Here is a 20,809-nt window from a genome sequence, read left to right on the forward strand (position 1 = left end):
AAGTTTCTTAACTCAAAAGTGTGCTACATTTATGCTGCAGAGAATTTGCAAATAATGATAAAGAATGCAATTTATAAGAATAGAGACTCTTAATATAAAACAACTGCTAGCTTTCTAAAGTGTATTGAGGTTAAGGATAGGGAGATGTAGGGAATGTCATTTCTCTTTCTTGATTTGGAGTTCTGGAAGGGAAACTGCTTTTAAAGGAACGAAACCTAAAAGTACTCTTGCTCTTCCTTGCCAAGGATAGTGAAATTAACATGCAGCTGGGCTTCTCTGATAAATGGATTCTGTTAGGTCACTGAGGGGGTGCATGTGACATTAAGTGATTTACAGTCCTTTACCTTAATGAAATTGTTTCAGCAAGATGACGCTGAAAGCTCTTAATGGATAGCTTTTCTTGATGTAATGAAATTGCATTCCTATGGCATTTAATATAAGGTGCAGTTATTATTTACTGGAGCTTTCCAAGGGCTGCTATTTGCACAGACAGTTCAGAACAAAAAGAGATTTCAGTCGCGGCATAGAGAGTGGCCAGAATGGCTTGTGACATTCTTAAGCAGATGAGTGTGTCTGTGAGAGCATTTCAGTTAGTGAGAGCTTCACAGACCCTTCAGGAGTCTTCCTGTCACCTACCCTTGCTACCGTTTATTCCTTTTACATATATTCTTCTAATCTATTTAACAGGCAACTGGATTACAACCAGATCAGCTGTATTGAAGATGGGGCGTTCAGGGCTCTCCGGGACCTGGAAGTGCTGTGAGTATAGCTTTTTTCTCTTACTCATTTAGCAGGAGCTTTGTGTCTTTAGAGTGGTAACATGGGACCTATCTGCTAGTTTAAAACAACGTGTCAAAATGCTCTCCTAGAGAGATACCTTAAATAACTCTTGATGAACACAGAAAATCCAGAAGTATATGTGCAAAATCTTGCATGTCATGTGTATACAATTAGAGAAAATTTCATATCTAAGACTCAAATTGTTCTCTTCATGATAAAAATATTCTCCTAGGAGCCACACGTTTTGTGAGGATTCCCCAAATTGCTAAATGTTAACATTAAATGAATTTTGTAGGAATCAGAACATCAAAAAGTAAACCTCTTAGTAACTGATATGTTGGTATATCTTCTAGTTATTGCACAATGAGAGAAGTGTTTTCTCATTTAAAAAATAATTTTCAACTGGTAATTCAACATTGTGTCTGTAAGGTCACTTTGAAATCTACTTTTGATTTTAATAAACCGCTCACTAGGTCCATTTCAAAGTCTTCACTCCTGACTTTGTAATGTACAACATACAGAGTTGAATTATAATTGGCATCCTCTCTTTCCTTGCTGGGTAGGCATATCTGACAAAATCAGTTAGAGGCAACTAAGTAATCTCTATTGAATTTTGACTTAGTAAAATAATTTTCATAAATAACTAATTAAACAAAATTCAATATTGATGAATACTGTAGTTACTAAAGCACTACACGCCACCTGTATGTTTCTGAAAATTTTTGTAAAAGATTCACATTTCTAGATTTTTAAAAGTATAGAAAATATTTTCCTATACTTTGTTTCATTCTTGACACAACTTTCTCAGAAATACAATTTGAACTAAATGTGAAGAGGTTTTGAATTTTTAGTCCATTTGTTGGAAGTTTTTCAGAAATAACTAACCCATCCCCCAGAAGAAAGGATTTGTTGCTTTTGAGTTTCAGGAATAAACTAAAAATAAAAAAAAATCAACTAGAATGGCTTATGTTAGAAATATTTTATCTATGATTTTTATTTTTATTGCAAGTTAATGTGTAGAATTTCTAGCTGTGTCATGTACTGAGCTACTATTTTGATTTATGAATGAATGAATTGATTGAAATAAATTGTGAAATACAAAATTATTTACTAATTTCTAACTATAAGAGACATCACCTTTATGTGTTGATATCAGTCTAACTCTTTCTATAAGGAAAACATTCACAGTGCTTATGTACATTTTTAGTAATAAGGCCAATTTTCAAATTGTGCACCAGAGTCATTTTTAACATATGGAATTCACTCTTGCTATTTCAAAGTCAGAACAATTAGAATGCAACTATGATTTCATGGCAGTGGCCTGATGTCAAACTCACAGTCAATGTGGCTTAACTTCATGTATGAAGAGACTGCGGCAAGAGTTACTTCATGGAACAGAGCTGATCAAACCAAAGAATCTGTGATAAGTCGGTGCTTCTAACTAGATATATGAATAGTCCCAGTCGCTATATGAAAAATTTGTTAAATATTTTGGTTGAATTAAATCTCATGAAGAACCTTGTTATTCTTATTAGGTAAAAATTCTTCAACCTTTATTAGGCATGGAATCATATATGTATACATATTACATATGTATTAAGTATATATCTATATTGATGTTAGATATGTATGTGGGGAATCGGGAGAACACCAAGCCAGGCACTGAAGCCTTTCAATCACAATATAATAACAATATATGTGCTTACTTACTATTGACAGAAATGATTGTTTCTGAAAGTAGTAAGGTTTTGGAAATATAACCAACTTGTACAATTGTTTTGGTCATCTTAGCAAAATATCTAAAAGGTGACTTAAGCAAGAACCATTATCATGAAGTATATCAAAACATGACAAATGGAGTGATAACCAAAGAGTGATAGTTCACAATATTAAAATAGGATTCCAGAATGATGGGAAATCTCTTAAAGACCTTAATATACATGCCTCAAAGAGATACATCATTACCAGAACCTGTTTGCTGAAGAAAATAAATTACCAATTGATATGAGAAAATGTGTCTTTTTAAAAGATTTATTTTTTTTATTTTGAAAATTCAAGCAGATATTATTTTAATAAGCATATTAACTTTTCAAAATCTTCTTACTTTAAATGACATTTAGACAAATTAGTTTATAAAGAAATTAAAACAAAATTGGATGCAACACTGAAAAAACTACTATTTTAACATCTTAGGCAGTATCTTTCCCTGTGGAACAATGAACAAATAGGATCCTGCACATTACCTTAAATTTCAGATTCCCAATATTTGGGGATTAAATTTATTTTAATTGAATCGACATATGATCATGTCACTATACTGAAGCCAAACAGGAGAAGATGGAGACTCACTCTGGGTCACTGATAGAAATGTTCATTGTGATAGAGCTTGTGAATGAAATTCAGGTAACGAGAGCAAGGAGGTAATTCAGCACTTGTGTGTTCATGGGGAACTGGCATTTCATGGAATTCTGTTTAGGAGAGATAGAATTTACTGTACACTTTCTTAATATTCAGATACCATCTCAAAAATAACTTTGGAAACTATTTTTTTTCCCTGGGGATAGGTCACTAGACTCAGAAATGAATTATACCCTTTGACTATATTTAAGATGTGTTTTTTCTTGTCCAAAGTTTGTCATATTTTAGTTGAATTAAAACGTAGAAATTCATATCCATCAAATGCAAAACTTTCTGCCAAGTATTATGCTTGCTTGTCACAAAGGGAATAAGAAAGACTAAGTCACAATCCAAGTGTGAAGGTACTCCATGACTCTAAAGGCTAACATTCTGCATTTACACACCAAGATGTCTTTTGTTCTAGAATATATTCTCATTACAAACAGAAAATCTTGATTTTGAGCATGTAAGGAGACTTACACATGGGTGAAGGCATCCACAAATAAATAAGTATAACAGTTAATTTCTGTTGTTCTAGAATTGGAATTGATCAAAAACACTTCGTACATGTCCTCATGCCAATAATACAATTTACTTAATAATTTTAAAACTAACTTAATTTTGTCATTTTCACATAGTTTTTAATCTAAAAAGTTCTAGAATTTTCCTATGCTAAAGTGCTGTGAGAAGGCTGGGATTGTAGCTTAGTGGTAGAGCGCTTGCCTTGCATATATGAAGCATTGGATTTGATCCTCAACACCACATAAAAAATAAAATAAATGTAGGTATTGTGTCCATCTACAACTAAAAAAAAAAAATGAAATAAAGTGCAGTGAGATCTTTTCAACCCTATTTTTGCAATGTCAATATTATGCTCTGCTAGCACAAACACTGAATAAAATATTAAGATAATATATCTCTTCTGTTGTATTATGTGAACTAGTATTTTGAGAAATGGTTTCAATTGATAGTTGCATCCTTTAGCGTTCAATGAAAACACTTCTTTACATGGGAATGCGAAAAATCATTCTTTGAATTTCATATGTCCACTATGTATAAGCTATCTTAAAAATATATTCCCAAAGTCATATTACAGAATGCCACATATGCTAAAAATTTTGGCCATATTAAATCAGCATAAATTTGAAGGAAAGAAAAGAGGTAATTTGAAAGCAAACCCCTCTGGAAATTGAAACAATTGGGGAGACAAATTACAAAAATTTAGAGTTAATAAGATTAAGAACAGAGAATTTGTTTTTCCTCTGGAGAAGTCTAGTTGTGATAAGATTGTGTTGGAACAGTTATATGGATGTATCGATAACATGTGGAAATGCAAAAAGAATCTATGAGGGGAAGAGATTGACAGTTGGTTGAGGTGGTGACTAAAGAGGGCACGACCTCTGAAGAAGACAAAAGGTAGGACTGATGGTCCAGGTGGATGAAGTTTGATAGTGTAATAGGGTTTGCATTAGGGTTTGAAAATTTATTTGCCAATGAGGACCAGGCAGGGAACGCAAATGTAAGAAATGGGAACTGGGTATAGAAATGCAATAGAAGAGAGGGGCGGAGAAGAAGAGAGAGAAAGATCAGACAGCTGGAGGTGGTGAGGACTTTGCTAAACTGGCAGTGATATCCTGTGTTGTTACGGCCAATGTTCAACTCCAGTGGACTGTCATCCTACTGCAGTGGGAGATTCTGCCAAACAATCCCGTTTTTCCAAGAGAAGCCAGAGTGGAAAATTTCAGATCAGTTCCCCTATTTTTAAAATATTTGCCACTAACTGAAATATTTCAAACAGTCTATGAATTGAGTGTATTTGTGCTAAGCTGAATATGTGTGTGTGTGACCGCTGCAGATCAGCTGAGCATTGCGGTTATGAGTGGTGGCATATAGGATGTTCCAACAACATTGAGAGGTTGACTTAATTTCTCAGACCCATAATATTTACTTACTCTCTTTACCATCCAGTTTTGAAAGATGTGTAAGAACTAACCTGGAGATTTGAATTAAATCACGTAGGAAAAATGACTGGACCTTTAAAACATAGAATTAGTCGGCTAATGTTCTCCAAAAGCTTCTGGAATTTTCCTATGCTAAAACAGAACGAGATCTTCTTCCAATGCCATTTTAAAAATCCTGATATTTGAACTAGGTTTCTCTTCTCAAAGGATTTTGTTTTCAACTGATCTCTTTGCCCACCCTCAAAATAATAATAATATCGAATAATAATAAACTAGCAAAGCTCATGTTGGGGAAATATAGGAAAAATGTGAATCAAGCAAGAGATATATTTATTTTCACTGTGACTTCTTTGACCACTCATCTTCCTACTGTACCTCAAGAGGCCATCATTTCTATTATGCTACACTAAATGGAGGACAATATGTGCCGCTGTGACTGCAGCTATTATAGTAAATGATGTTTTTTTAATATATTGCTAGATAACACTGCTTCATCCCCCACTTGATGCAAATATGGTGTCCTTCTACCCAAATTTTAATAGCAGCCAACATCCACAGTAGAGAATGATTAGTGCAGTGTTCTAAGATGACACCAATGGTGTGGTGTTGCTGCTATGAGATTTCAGTTGGAAAATTCAAGTGTATTTACCCATGGACAATGTATACATCATACCTTTCCAAAGAAAGATAACCAACCGTGCAGTTTTTATCAACCATGACTGTCCTGTTAATTCCTTAACCCATCTCGTAAGTAGACATACATGCACAAGGTGCCCAAAGTGATATGTAATTAACCAGGATTATTCCTAGAAAAGGATTAACCAGGATTGTTCCTAGAAAAGCCATACACTTGTAATAAATGTTGAATAAAACCAAATATATAGTAATATGTTCAAGAATAAGAGTTGTTATCACTGTGAAATGGTGCATTTTCTATGGACTTCTCTACCAGGTAGTTAGCTGTTCTACATGAACATAGTAGAAGTTTTTGACCTATTAATATATAAAATGTTTAATTTCTTTCATATCTAAAATTTCCAACTTTTGTTTTACAGCACTCTCAACAATAACAACATTACTAGGCTTTCTGTGGCAAGTTTCAACCATATGCCTAAACTTAGGACTTTGTAAGTAGTTACAATATTCATGAAGACAAATTTAATTGATTAAGGATGTTCCTCAAGGGCAGTTTCTAATAGGCCAAAAACAGGACGATTAATTCATTATGGAGACATAAAGGAAAGCAAAACCTCTAAAACAAATCTAGAAATTATACTTTAGTAAATGAACTGTTATTATGAAAATTTCCTTTGAAGTGTATGCATTAGGGGAAGCTTGGAGTACAACAGCAACAACAAAAAAGTTTACATTGAGCTCCTGTAGAGGTCACATTTCATTAAGAAACAGAAGACTCCTTGATTGGCTGTCAAAAATGATAAATGAGAAATCTTTATGATTTTATTACTGTACTGCAAGCAGACCTAATAAAGCTCAACTGCTTCTCAGACATTCTTTGTAATGTAAAATTACAGCATCACCTTCTTGTGCTTTTATAATTAAGGTTGTGTCAGCATTTATATTTAAAAATATCTTTTCAGGGGTTAAGGTGGACACTAAGATATTTTTGGTGACTAAATATGATTTTGTAATGAATTATTAGATATAGTCAACTTTTCTCTTTAAAAAAGTATTCTTTAAAGCTCGGATGGGAGTATTTAGTTGTAGCATTTTCACAGGTAAATGTTATTTGAACTGGGTTTCAAAATCACCTTGACCTAAAAATATATTACATATAACATGTGTAAAATGGTTAGGAAAAAAGCCAAGGCATTGCACTTCTTGAGGATAAAATGTTTTGAAGTCAGGCACATTTGTTTTGATTGGATTTTCAAAATGTTTCTCATCTTATAAAATCTTATAGCTGAAAAAAATATTTATTTTTCTCTCTCTAAAAAAATGTATGGAGGGCTGGAGTTGTAGCTCAGTGGTAGAGCACTTGCCTCACAAGTGTGAGGCACTGGATTCAATCCTACCACCACATAAAAATAAATAAGTTTGCATATGATTCCATATACAACTAAAAAAATTTTTTTAAATCAGTTGAATTGTTAGCTTCTTAATGAATTCAGCAATAGCAACTTAATATCATCTTTTTCTCACTTAAATCAAATTCTATATGTGATAATACATCATTATAGTTCCCTTGGAATATGAGTTAGTAAAAATAAAGAAATTATAAATGTATATGAGCATAAGTAAATTTTGTTTTCTTGGGGCTATCAGATTGAAACTAATATATCTTATTAATAGTCCAGTTCACTCAAACTATAGTTTTAAAAAATTAGTTTCTTATTTATATTAGTCATTTTGTTTTAAAAAAAGGCAACTGATCATATTTTCAGTCTTTGCAGAATTGAAACTTGTAAAAACATCCATTATCTACAGTTCTGATGATGCTCCTTATTTTTTTGTAGACAGACACTGGTTTGTCTCACTGATCAGCTTTTTAAAATTTTATATCCTTTTTCTCATTCCAAATTTATGCACACGTAATTGGAATCATTGCAGTGTGGTAGATTTAGAGGGAAACAAGAATTAAAACAAGAATGTGTCACTGTGGCATCCAAAGAGTAGCACTTTGACTTCTAAGCAAACCAAGCCAGAGGTCACCTAACTTTCCCAAAATATTATGTTTTGTTCAGGGGCATGGCTTCTCCTTTTGATACAAAACAGTCTGTTCTCTATCCACAGGCTCAAGGAGAATGTAAAGCAGTCATTTAACTTTAAATCCCCTTGCTTTGGTTGGTTCATTATTCTATACTATCACTGCTACTTAAAAATTCCATTTTTATAGTCCAATTATCTTTCTGGACTGAGTTCCATGTTTTACTATCCATTACTGTTATTGGGTTAGAATTGAACACATCAGCTAAAAAGGACTAAAATGGTATTACTATGTCATAGATGATTCTGGGAATGGTCCTTTGATTTATAGCTTTGAATATCCTTTAGTTTGAGAAAACATAAAAGCCAGTTTGAAGTCATTTACCTAATTTAGTGGATACATTTGTCAGATATTTTATTAATGGAGAAGTGCCATTTTCCACTTGGAAGCAATCCATGATCTTGTATGGATCTTGCCAACATAGATGGGACGCAATTCCTTCTCTCCCAGCCACTTATGCCTTTTAATTTCAGTCTGTGCTCTTTGGGGATAGGTCCCCAACAGCCAAAATCAGCTAATCCCTTTTCTGTGATTAAACACAAAAAGAAGGAAATCAGAATAGGGATTTGAAAAATAAGCATTTTATATTGAATTATTATTCTGTCTTGTTCAGCAAAATGTGGCCTGCTAAAAGGACTTTGCAAGCAGTTTCTATAGAGACTAATAATGGCAGGACTTACTGATACTTCTGATGGAGAGTCACAGCTTTTATAACTTGTTCCCTTCCCTGGCTCCCCACTCTCCCCCATCAGATCTCCATTTGCTCTCAGCATGGTTGGAACTGCAGAGCACTTATCCTTGAACTGATTATTTTCTCTTTACCCATTTGAATGAACATAAGCAAAATAATTTTATTGTCCTTTTCCAATTTCTGTGTGTTTGTTTAGCTCAGGATAAAGAAAAGGACTTGATTCTGAGCTTGTGAGCCAATTTAGTTTTTCAAAAAATAATTAGACCGAAGGTTGGTAAATTTAATCTATTTCTATATTAGGAGATAAGGATATATTATAACTAATATTTCAAATTTTGAAATGACTATCTTCTGTTTTCTTGCTTTAATCTTCTTTCCTCTCATTTAGCCGACTCCATTCAAACAACCTGTACTGTGACTGCCACCTGGCCTGGCTCTCCGACTGGCTTCGCCAAAGGCCCCGGGTGGGCCTGTACACTCAGTGCATGGGCCCTTCTCACCTGAGAGGCCATAATGTCGCAGAGGTTCAAAAACGAGAATTTGTCTGCAGCGGTAAGGGAAAAAGAACGAAGATGTTCTAGTATTTCTGGCTGCTTTTATGTAAAGGGATGTAAAGAATGCATGCTTCCAAGGTTTCCGGGCTGCTCACTAACATGTGGAAGCCTGCACTAATGACTCTACAGAGAACTTCTTTTACAGCAATGATAATAATCTGTCTTAAGGTATTTGTACATGATTGGCAACTAATAGTTATTTGTCCCTAAGATATTTCTGATTTTATTTGGGGAAAATACAGGAAATTCCTGGATTGTAGTTCTACTTACAACATTTTATCTTCCCATTAGGTAGCAATTTAAATCTACTTTTATATTAATAACTGAAAAAGGTTTAGCTAATCCTAGACCCCTGCTTAGAAATTCAGAGAAACTCAACTGTAAATGCAAAGTGATGAAGTATTTTTGTGTATAAAAATATATTAATAATTCAGTTTTACTTAAAACAAATAAATGACTTGTTTAAATAACAAGCTGAAAGCAAAAATAAGATGTGCTATGTAAGATAACATGTGGCTAGCATTTACTGAGTTCTGTTTTCTCTGTTTCACATGTAATTATGTCATTTCCTGTCCAAAACAACCACAGGAGAATGTAATTTTATCTATGTGTTAGAGATTAAAATATGATGAAAAATAATCTTCAAGTTCACATGGTTGAATCCAAGGGTCTTGATCTAGTTGGTACACACACACACACACAAACACACACACACATCCATATTGGTATATAATGTATTTTATACATATAGGTCTAGTTTTGCTTCAGGAATAACTTGAAGATATAATAAAACAATTTTTATAAAATACATATGTACTTGGCTCTCCATAGCTGTGATTTATTTCTTCAATCACAGATTCAACAAACTGTGGATGGAAAATATGTGGAAAAAAATCGCATCCATACTGAACATGTGCAGATTTTTCTTGTGATTATTCCCTAAACAATACAATATAGCAACTACTTGCATAGCATTTATGTTATATTAGGTATTATAATTATTCTAATGATGATCTAAAGCATAACAGAAAATGTACACATATTATATCCAAATTATACATCATTTTATATAAATGGCTTGAACATCCACAGGTTTTGGTATTCACAGGGGTTCTGGAGCCAATACCCCAAAATACAAAGTGACCAATGTAATGTATAAATAGTTCATGGTTTCTGAAGGAGTGAGGACACGTTGCTAGTACTTGATTCTATTTTATTGTTACCTTTTAGAACTTTGCATGTATTTTTCCATACTTTTTATGATCTAAAATAATTCTCTTACAATGTTATGAGAAGTTTTCAATAGGTCTGATTGCTTTTTAATTTTTTAAAGAATTAAAACATGAAATGACTAACAATTCGCTACTAACCACTTTTTTTCTCTCTTTACTTTTTCCTCCCTGTTTTCTAGATGAGGAAGAAGGCAAGTTGAACTTTCTTTTCTAGATTGATAACACTGTTGTAGCTTGACAGGTTGTCTGGAGGTGCAGGGTTAGCAGGTATCTCACAGCCTCTTCTTGGCACACTAGCATCGCCAAGTGCCTTTCCCTGGCAGGTTGTGAGGGATGTTTCTGCTTCCACCAGAAAACCTGCTTGCTACAGTCCTGCTGGTGTTCTGTCCTTCATCTTTCAAACAGAAAAATCTCTTTGCAAAGTGGTTTTGTTTCTAAAAGTTGACTAGTAAAATATATATATTTATGGTCAAATTTTAAATCATGTGTAGCAAGCAAAAAGAATAATATAGATTAACAATTGAAGAATGACTTCAGACAATCTATTATAATGACTTCAAAGAAAGCAGTAATTTTGAATGTATTCAGACATCAAACTTAGTATTATCTAATTTTCCTCCCACTTTATTGGCATACAATAACTTGAGCAATGGTATGTCTACCAAGATGGGAGTTTTACATATTTGTTTCTCTTTTTTCTTTCTTTCTTTCTCCCTTTCTTTCTTTCTTTCTTTTTGAGATAAAGTAAATTAAACTACATAAATTTGGTAAAAATCAAACTTTATTTAAGCTTATGAAAATGAATAGAGATTAATCTGAAGTTGCTGCTTTTTTTGGAACTCAAAACTTTGAATAGAATTCTTTTCTTGAATATGAACTTAGCCTCTCACATTTTTTTTTTCAAATTTTGAAAACTGCCACTTTCATGACCAGTTGTCAAAATCTCATTTGCTTCATCTAATAAATATAGCTGCATGCTTCCTACAGTACATTTTAGAAATAAAGGATGTTTCGTAGTTGAGCATTTAGAGAAGTTTGTTTCTGTCACATATTTTGCTAATTGACCTCAGTCTGACGTTTCACAATTATGAAATTTGGGAGGAGAAATCTAATCGTGTGTGTTTCTTTTGTAGGTCATCAGTCGTTCATGGCTCCTTCCTGTAGTGTGTTGCACTGCCCGGCTGCTTGTACCTGTAGCAACAACATTGTCGACTGTCGCGGTAAAGGTCTCACTGAGATTCCCACAAACCTGCCAGAGACTATCACAGAAATGTATGTGCACTGCGATCTTTCCTATCCCTCTACCTCCCCACTGAACAAACCATGATTTTTTTTTTTTTTTTTAGGAGATTCTGGGTTTATTAAAGGCACATCTGATCAATTAGCTTAGACAAATGTTCTCTTCAGAAGTGTATTGACCCTTACTCTGTTTAATTAAGTACCTTGTTAAATTGCCTAGGATTTTTCTCCATAGGCAGAATTAAAGGAATACATTTAAAGGAAGAATAGTGTTTTTTCTTCCCCTAAAAAAAAAAAAAAAAAAAAAAAAAAGTGTTTTTAGGCTATTTAGGGAGAAAAAAGAGATGTACCTAGTTCAAACTTTAGGGACCGAATATTTGCTTCTGTCTTTTTCTAGTTTAAAGCAGTAGGGATACAAAGAGAGACGCAGCTGGGGAGAATAAACCATAGAAGCAAGTTAACAAGATGAGGAGGTCCTGCCTTCTCAAAGAGCTCATGTTTTAAAATGAAGTTACACTACTTTGTTGGGATGGTTAGTCCAATGCAAACTATAAAATGGATATTATGATGTCAAGTCAAGTCCTACCTCCATTAAAAACAAATTATTTTGATGAAGTAATGCATACATATTTTGTATGCATCTGCTGAATTCATTTCTGTGTTCTTGCCAGAGATAAGTCATGTGGAAAAAAACAAGGTCATGTAAGACTTAAATGGAATGCTTTTACCATCCCGAGAAGGAAGCACTAGGGGGATCTTTACCTCAATATCCATGAATTAAAAAGCTCCTCTAAAAACCCAGCCCATCATATCATTGACCAATTCTAAATCACAACTCAAAAAAATGATTTTTTTAGATATTTTTGATTGAAGTAATAATATAGAACCAACTTCTTGTGAAAGGAAAAAAAATTAAAGATAAAAAAACTTTTTTTTCAAAAACTGTTCTTTTAAAATTTCTATAATAAACTAGAGTAGTTAGTTTATTATTTGAGCATAACCTTAGTTTAGAAGATCCACTGCCATTATTTTAAAGTAATACACATTGAATAGTGTGCTTAGAGCTTTGGAGCATAAGTCATAATACTTTGCAAATTCTGGAATTTGTGGAGATTTGATACATAGCCCAAATAACATATGCATGTGTTGATAGTATTTGCATCAAAGTTTTAATTGATGAAATAATACATTAACTATAAGAACGATCTGTAAATATTTTTTAGCTGAACATTTAAAGAAGTATAAAGTCTGGTTTGGGAAGAGTCACATGATGTTCCTTGAAAGAGAAACATCAGAGAGTAGAGGAAAATGGTAGCAGTGAGTGAGATATTTGAGAGATTGTATAGTTGATCCTAATTAGAGTAATAGGTTCATGTTGAGGCATCTTAGAAAACAATGTCCGAAGAAAGACAACTGTATCTAATTTTAAAGCTGTGAGATACAGAAGGCTTTTAAGCTCAGTTGGAAAAGAGGAGATATGATGAAGTTGATAGTAAAGAGACGTGGTTTTTGAGTAGGAGGATTGTGTGTTCATCATCTTTCCAGGCACGAGGATTATTAAGTAAATAACAGCACCATGAATTTTTCTGAGTTCTTCATTACATGATTAGAAAATCTGATGTCCAATTTGATAACTTGAAATGAGGTATGAAGTAAAAATGTTATAAGGGATGAACACATAAAGTTGAAGTTATTACAGAGGGCATTAAGTAGAGGGCAAGACCCAGTCAGAACACTTCAGCTAGAATTGCAGGTTTGCCTGCCATATACTGACTCTGAGACAGGGCAAGTTACTTATTGTCTATGAGCCTGTTTCTCCAGCTGAAACTAAGGGTTCTTATCAGTTTGAAATGAAATCATTAACACATAGAGCTATATATGCTTAGCATAAAGTAATTTTTCCATAAATGGTACTTCATTCTTGGAAGCCTTCAGGGGGAGGTAAAACCTGAATTAAGCCTTGAAAGAACAATAGTGAGTACAAATACAGAGATGATCAAAGGGCTTTCAGAACTAGTAGTTCATCAGGAGCATCACAGTCAGGATAAAAGGACACAATACAATAAAACAGGAATTCAATTTGACTGACATTTGATGTTGGACAGTGTAGAGGAAAATAAAGTTGGAGACAGGTTGCAGCCATTTCATGGAGGGTCTTCATACTATTCACATCTTAGACATTATGTGGGATGCATTTAAACACAGGAGTCTTAAGTGAGTCTTTCAGATGATTTGTCTGGTAGCTTTGTGTCAGTGATGTGGCAAAAGAAAGGAATACAGGAGGCCTCTTAGGAAGCTGTTACATTGATCTGCAAGAGATGCTGGAGAGCAGGAGCTAATGGGGAACAGGAGGAATAGTGGAACGGAGACGAATAGAGTACCTAGTATAGGAGCAGAATTAATGGGAGTTGGCATTTGATGAGACGAGGGAATAATGGAGAAGGATGAACCAAGATGATGCCAGCCTTCCAAGCAAAGGTGATGGGGAGGTGGCGGTTCTATCATTGCATGTGAGGAGCTGAGGAGCAAAACCAAACCTGGCAAGGGACATGAGGGTGGGCTCAACCTGTGAAGTATGGAAGTGCCAATGGCTCTGCTAGAGGTGCTAAAATTATGTAACCTACCTTAGGTCCAGAGAAAGACAAGGACCAGGGGCAAAGATTTTAGAGTAGTTAACCTAACAAAAACAAAGGTGATATTTAAAGCCTTCAAGTGTCTAAAAGAAGAGCAAGAGAAGACCCAGGGCCCACCTACATCTAGGAAAGGGAGGTGACAGGGAAGGCAGGAAGGGGCCTCCAGGGGAAAAAGTGATCTGCTGAGGGAGGTAAGAGACTGCTTCAAGTAAACCACGCAGTGTTCCAAAAAGCACTCCTGGAATTTGATCAGCATTCAGAGGATCCACTTCTAACAGGGTGATAGATAAGTCAGCCACTTTTCAGAGTGTTAAGAAAGGGAATGTTGAAAACATTGGAGATGGAAGGTGCAGAGAAATTGGAAGAATTTGACTTGAGAAAGGATTCTTTGAAAACAATGTTGCTCTGAAGAACAAACATTTCAAGATGCAGAAACCCGTAATTTTGGAAATTAAGAAAGAAAGGATGGAACGACGAGGATGTGAGATCATTCTGAACACAAGAAGAAAATGATCAGATACAATCATAGGAAAGGAGAACAAAAGCAGTTTTACAGAGTGACAAAGGAAGAATAAGTTACAGAAGAAATAATATAATGTATTGATAGCAAAATGAAATATTTGAAATGGTTTATCTTAGGCAGTCTGTTTTATTTTTTAATCTCAGGGCTTGTCTTCTACTTTGTATAATCTATAGATTTTATGTAATGGTGGAATTGAGTCGTATGGAAGTCATACTAAATAATACATCCCATTGAGTCTGCCCATATTGAGGTGGTGGTGTATCAGATGAAATTACCATGAATTAAAGGTACATGTAAAGATGAAAGAATATTTGAAGCTGTAGGTGAATTTTACTTTCCTGATTATTACATTTATCAACTTTATCAGTAGAGCATCTTAGTAAGAGAACATATTGATCTTTAACACCAATGAGGTACGTTCATTCTCATTTATTATAGCAACATATCTTACTTCCTTAGTGACTTATTTTTCTCATTACTGTTATATTTTTATAAGAATAAAGAACATAGGAAAGCTTAATAAAATTGAACTAAAATTATTATATGACATATTTAATATGCATAAATTCCAGGGTTTTAATACCTGATGAACTGAAAATTATAAACTCCCTTTATACTATTAAAATATTTAAATTATCAGTAGAATTCCTTTATTTCATGTCATCAGATTTTTTTTAATTGTGAATCGTTTTTCTGTTGTGTGGAATATCTTTATTTTTGCAGCTTTCTCATAATTCTAAAAAAAATATGTATTTTTTGTACTGTAGAGAAGTGATCAACTCTTATAAATCTAGGTACATATTCATGAGAGTCTTTATTTTTCTTTTTCATGTTTTCAACTACAGATCCATTCTGTGGCACCTGCTAAAAAATTATTTGTTAAGCCATAGAAGAAAAATATTCTTTTAAAGACAAAATTTGAAGAAGGAAAAATAGAAAGAGGCTAACATGTATCTAATAACTTCCATGTAGAATGCTGCACAAGCATCATGTAATTTCAGCTTCTCATTGTCCTGTTATGGACTATTTATGAAATTAAATTAAGTTAAATAGAGAAAATAATGCAGAGGATTGTGTTAGAAAACAACTGGTAGATTTCTCCACAAATCCTCTTTATACTGATGATTTTGCCTTGGTCTAGGATCTGCCTCCCTATTTGTGGACTAAGAATCTGATTTTGACTACACTTAATTATCACATCTTTTAATTATATATTTATTTTGTGGTTATTTTTTAGCATCTGCCTTCATTGCTAAACTATAAGCTCTATGAAGGCAGAAACTAGTTTGATTCTGATCACCACTGAATACCCAGCAACAGATTTAGCACCTTAGTACATGGTAGACACTTGATAAATATTTGATTAATACCTATTGGATGAATGGATAATTTTAAAATTTAATTAAACATTTAGCGTGGGATTTATCTTGAAAAGATATAGCTATACTAATATTAATAAATAAAACTATAAGAAACAGCCTATTATCTCCCTGCAACAAAGTTGTACTTTAGAAGGATTAAAGCAGTAAGAGAAAAATTATACGAATAAAATGTTTAATGGCATTAGCTTAAATGGGGCCTGGATATTGAAAATTAATTAAGTTCACCCATTCCCCATAAGGGTTTGGATTCCACTCTTTACATGTTTCCAATATTCTTTTTCTTTATTCTGAGCTGACCAATTCAGCTTTTAATCACCATGCTTCTTCTTCAGATATGAATCAATTTAACCATACAAATTAGTCTTGGCCATCTTTCTCTAAAGTCAAATTTTCTCTCAAAGCAGACTATAGACCTTTATTTCAAATCTCTCAAACATTAACCTCTTCCATTTTGGGGTGTGTGTGTGTGTGTGTGTGTGTGTGTGTGAGAGAGAGAGAGAGAGAGAGAGAGAGAGAGAGAGAATGAAAAAAGTTAGGAAATCAGATGAAGAAGTTGTTAGTCAAGTGGCTAAATTGTCTTCCATTTTAGATTTACCTGACCACAAAGCCTACCTTTCTGGATCCTAGTATAAAAGAAAGGCAGACTAAACTTGGTCTTTGTGGGAAAATGTAAAAGAGAAAACTGAAAAAAGTCACAAAGAGAAAAAGATCAAAACTTAGAAAAACTGAAGGGGAGAAACTTTTAAGAAAGTTACCTAGCAAAACTGAGATCTGTTTCTTTTCACTTCATATCCATAAGCTATGATAATAATGTTATCTTTCTTATTCTCTGCTTTTCTTGAATTTTCTCGGTATAGACCATACCACAGTTGAATTTGATATTTTTGATTAATGTCAAACTCTCCTACTAGACAGCAAGCTTGATGTGGGCAGTACCATGTTGCTTTTTCTCACCACTTAATGCATCACTACTTCTCATAGTGTGAGTTGGGAGACGGACAGTGTTGACAGCAGGTGGGAGGAGTCTTGGGCTCACCATCTGGAGATCTCCTGAGTCTCTGTTTTTCATAGTTAAAAAAAAATGACAAAGGAATATGAATCAAATGAAGAGAGCGTAAATGGGGAAAATGTGTAATGTAAGATAAAATTAGGCATAAAATAATGTTTTTGCCCTGGAATCTTCCTATCACTTTGCTGCTTTAAACTCTTCTGGTGAAAACCTGTTCTCAAAGGGGTTCAGTGCCTCAGGCAAGTCCAGACATGGTCAAGTCCATGGCAACAGAACCCTTAACAGCAAATTGATTCTCTGTGTATCAAACTTTTAATTCCTTCAATAACATTTTGAGACATTAAGATTTTATATACAGGAAATGGACTGTCATAAAGCAGACATTTTGTTCTCTTCAATCCAGGGATAGACTTTTCTGTGGCATAGCACCTTTTTTAAGTTGTTCTACAGAAATTCCGTAAATCATGGAAAATACTTAGTGAGAATGTGGGTTGTGATAATTTAGCATGGCTTATTTACTCCATGGCTGCTTTTGTTTCTGGGAAGCCACAGTTTTTTGTTGGTTTGTTTTGGTTTCATTCATCTGAGAGATCAGCAAAAACTTCAAATTATGGAAAGGGACATAATTATGGGAGCAAACTTCTCAGGCCTAGGTCTTTGGCATTCCTTCTAATGTCTTCAAAGATGCCTTACAGATTTTGAGAAGTTATAATAATTTTATTGGAGGTGCAAATCAAATGAATAAAATGTAAAGGGAATTCACTTACTCTATTACACTACTGCAATAGTAAAGACGGCTCTTGAAAGAGACTCCTAATGATGGCGATTAAATATGAGCTTTGGGGGTACTTTTATCCTTTTTCTATACTCTAGATCATCTTATATATAATTAAAAAGCAATGAAAATAACAGAGCTTCTTGAACACTCATATGATTACAACAAATTATGATACTGAAGACAACTTTCGAAACTTTCTTCTTCTCCACTTTTGTCCAAATATTTCCTCTTATATATGTTTAAACCTTTTGCAGGCTATTTATGCATTTATGCTTTCTGAAATACTGACTCCATACTTCTATTAAACAAAATCTAATTTTGAGTCCATATATTTAAATGTGTTAAGACTATCTATAGGTAGGAGTGTGCAATTTTAGATTTGATCAACCTACCTTTAAATAGTCCATTCTGTATTGACTGATTTAAAAGAATTACAAATATGAGATCAAGCATGAAGTTTTAATTGTTTAGTGTGCACTTAACAAAGTTCCACCTAATTGCACAGCTATCATGCTATGTAACTAGTTGTCTTTATTTTAATTATTCATATTTTTAAAAATAAATCTTAAATGTAAATATGCTATACAGTTTGCCTATTTTTTATAGTATAGGTAGAATAATTTGACTTCACTATCCAGACAATATTGATAAAATATTTAATTAAAACATATATATAAAAATTTTTAGGTATATTGGTATTAAAAAAGCAGAATATCATCTAAGTTTGCTTGGTTAGTTAGGTTGATAATTTCCAAGTGAAAGTGTTTTCACTATGAAAAGAATTTTCCCCATAAAAATATTTAAAAAATAATTTTTAAATATTTTAAAAAGTGTTTCTATGCAATGGAAAGTAACTGTGTGGTAAAAGAAATTAGCGTAATTCTATTTCCATGCACAGTTATTCTAGTGCACTTCATTCCTGGAGCCCTTTTTAGCAATTTGCAGCTTTACTGTGTCCTCATACTTAGGGTTCTTCTGATCTACTCATCTAATTACCCAGCCTAGAATATGGCTTTGGCGTTATGTATTTTACACTGTTGCGCTGTTCAGATTAACTAATATAAAAAAACTCTCAATATTTATGTTTATTAGAAATACACATAGCACTTTTAAAAAGTCTTGCATCATAATTAACACCTTCTTTATGAAAAAAAAATATTTGCAAAAAATGTAATATGTTCATTTGACTTCCTACTGAAACAGAATGTGGGAAATTATGTATTCTTTAAAGATTATCAGAAAACTTTTTTATTTGGGGGGTTTTGGAAAATAGTTTTGTTAGTGTCTTATGACAATTTCTCTTTCAGAGAAGTAGGTAATTTGAGTTACAGTATGAAAATTTGCTTTGAGTTTCTCACAACAGCAGAAACTAGGTAGTATTTACTAAGTATAATAAAAGGGCTAGTTATTTTTCTATTGAATCATATATCATTTTTCATAGAAATATTATTAAATAAGTAATCTTAGCATCAAAATGAAATAAAGCCATCATTAATATATATGTGCAAGTCAATATATTTTAACCCTGATTATGTGCACATATATATAATTAGAAAAAAATAGTAAGATTTAATTTGAGATATTTTTATGAGTAGTCATAAAGTCATTTTTTGTAAATGAAACCTTTCACACAAATATTATTCACCATTATTTTTATTCTTTCATGATTTTGTATTATGTTTTCTGAAATTTTCTTATTGTGATTTCATCAGAAGGACCCAGAAAAAGACATAATAACTTACCTTTCTACAAAATACAAAGCACTAATTCACTGTTTAGCATCAAAAAGAGAGCCCTGCAGTATGTTCCCACAGAACAAACATGTCTCATTATTTTTAGTTATCGGTAGCCTTACAAAGTACTACGACTTTGATAATTCCACAATGAAATTGTGTACAATAAATTGTGGAAATTAGTTTTGCATATTGAATTCTACTTCTAGGTCCATAAGCCTTTGTTGATTTCACTAATAATCACTAGAGTATTTTTTAGCAGAATTCTCAAATTTATATGCATATTTTGAGCAATCTTTAATTGACATTTAAAGAAATTGTTGAATAATTATTTTTAAGTGTCTGTATTTATCCACTACCTGCAAAGAAACTCTTTTTATTAAAACTTTGTACTTATGATAAGAAAATTATTTTGTATCTGTTTTCCTCAACTTATTTCTTATTCACAATTTCACAAAAAGTTACATGTATACTATATATATGTATCATACATACACACAGATGCTTGCATGCATTTTTGTTGATTTGTATGATCATTTATTTAGAAAATTATAATGACTTTCATATGAGAAACTGAATCAAAATTTTATAATATTCATTAAGTGAAAATGAGTCTAATGAAATTATAAATGAAATGGAGAGAAGGACATACAAAAATGACAAGTATAGAAATTAATGTGCTCAATAGAAATGGAAACCCCAATTAGTTTCTCTTTAGAAGTCCAAGAGAATTGGGCATGCTGGTGCATGTCTGTAATCCCAGCCACTCAGGGTGCTGAGGCTGGAAGATCACAAGTTCAAGGCCAGCCTCAACATTTCAGTGACACCCTGTCTCAAAATGAAAAATAAAATAGAATGGGGATGTAGTTCAGTCATAAAGCACCTGTAGTTTCATTCCCCAGTATGAGGGGAAAAAAATAAAATAAAAGAAGAAAAAAAGTTCAAACAGTCTGATGAGTATTATTGCAGTAGAAGAAAAATTGGTAGACAAGTAGCATTTAAAAATATAGACATATTTGAATGCCTACTCTGCATCAAATACCATGAGTGAAAGGACACAGTCTCAACCTTCAAAATGTCAACAGTCCTGACAATTGAAGCTTTACACAGACAAGATTTTTAAAACTATATAATAAGTCATCATGCACATGGAACATAGAGAAACGAAAACC

The 20,809-nt window shown here is 33.1% G+C and overlaps 1 protein-coding gene across 4 annotated transcripts in view; it reads left to right on the forward strand.

Moving 5' to 3' along the window:
• The window catches only part of Slit2 (slit guidance ligand 2), a 333,688-nt gene that overhangs the window by 215,995 nt on the left and 96,884 nt on the right, over nucleotides 1–20,809 (forward strand). For 2 of the 4 annotated variants that reach the window (XM_076864131.2, XM_076864130.2), the window contains exons 6-10: nucleotides 688–759; nucleotides 6,194–6,265; nucleotides 8,943–9,106; nucleotides 10,520–10,531; nucleotides 11,474–11,612. In XM_076864131.2, coding sequence (XP_076720246.2) covers nucleotides 688–759; nucleotides 6,194–6,265; nucleotides 8,943–9,106; nucleotides 10,520–10,531; nucleotides 11,474–11,612 — 459 coding nt within the window. The remainder of the gene's footprint in view (nucleotides 1–687; nucleotides 760–6,193; nucleotides 6,266–8,942; nucleotides 9,107–10,519; nucleotides 10,532–11,473; nucleotides 11,613–20,809) is intronic. The other 2 variants (XM_076864129.2, XM_076864128.2) reach the window with 1 other exon arrangement.

Source organism: Callospermophilus lateralis, chromosome 8 (genome assembly GCF_048772815.1).
Source record: "Callospermophilus lateralis isolate mCalLat2 chromosome 8, mCalLat2.hap1, whole genome shotgun sequence".
NCBI lineage: Eukaryota > Metazoa > Chordata > Mammalia > Rodentia > Sciuridae > Callospermophilus > Callospermophilus lateralis.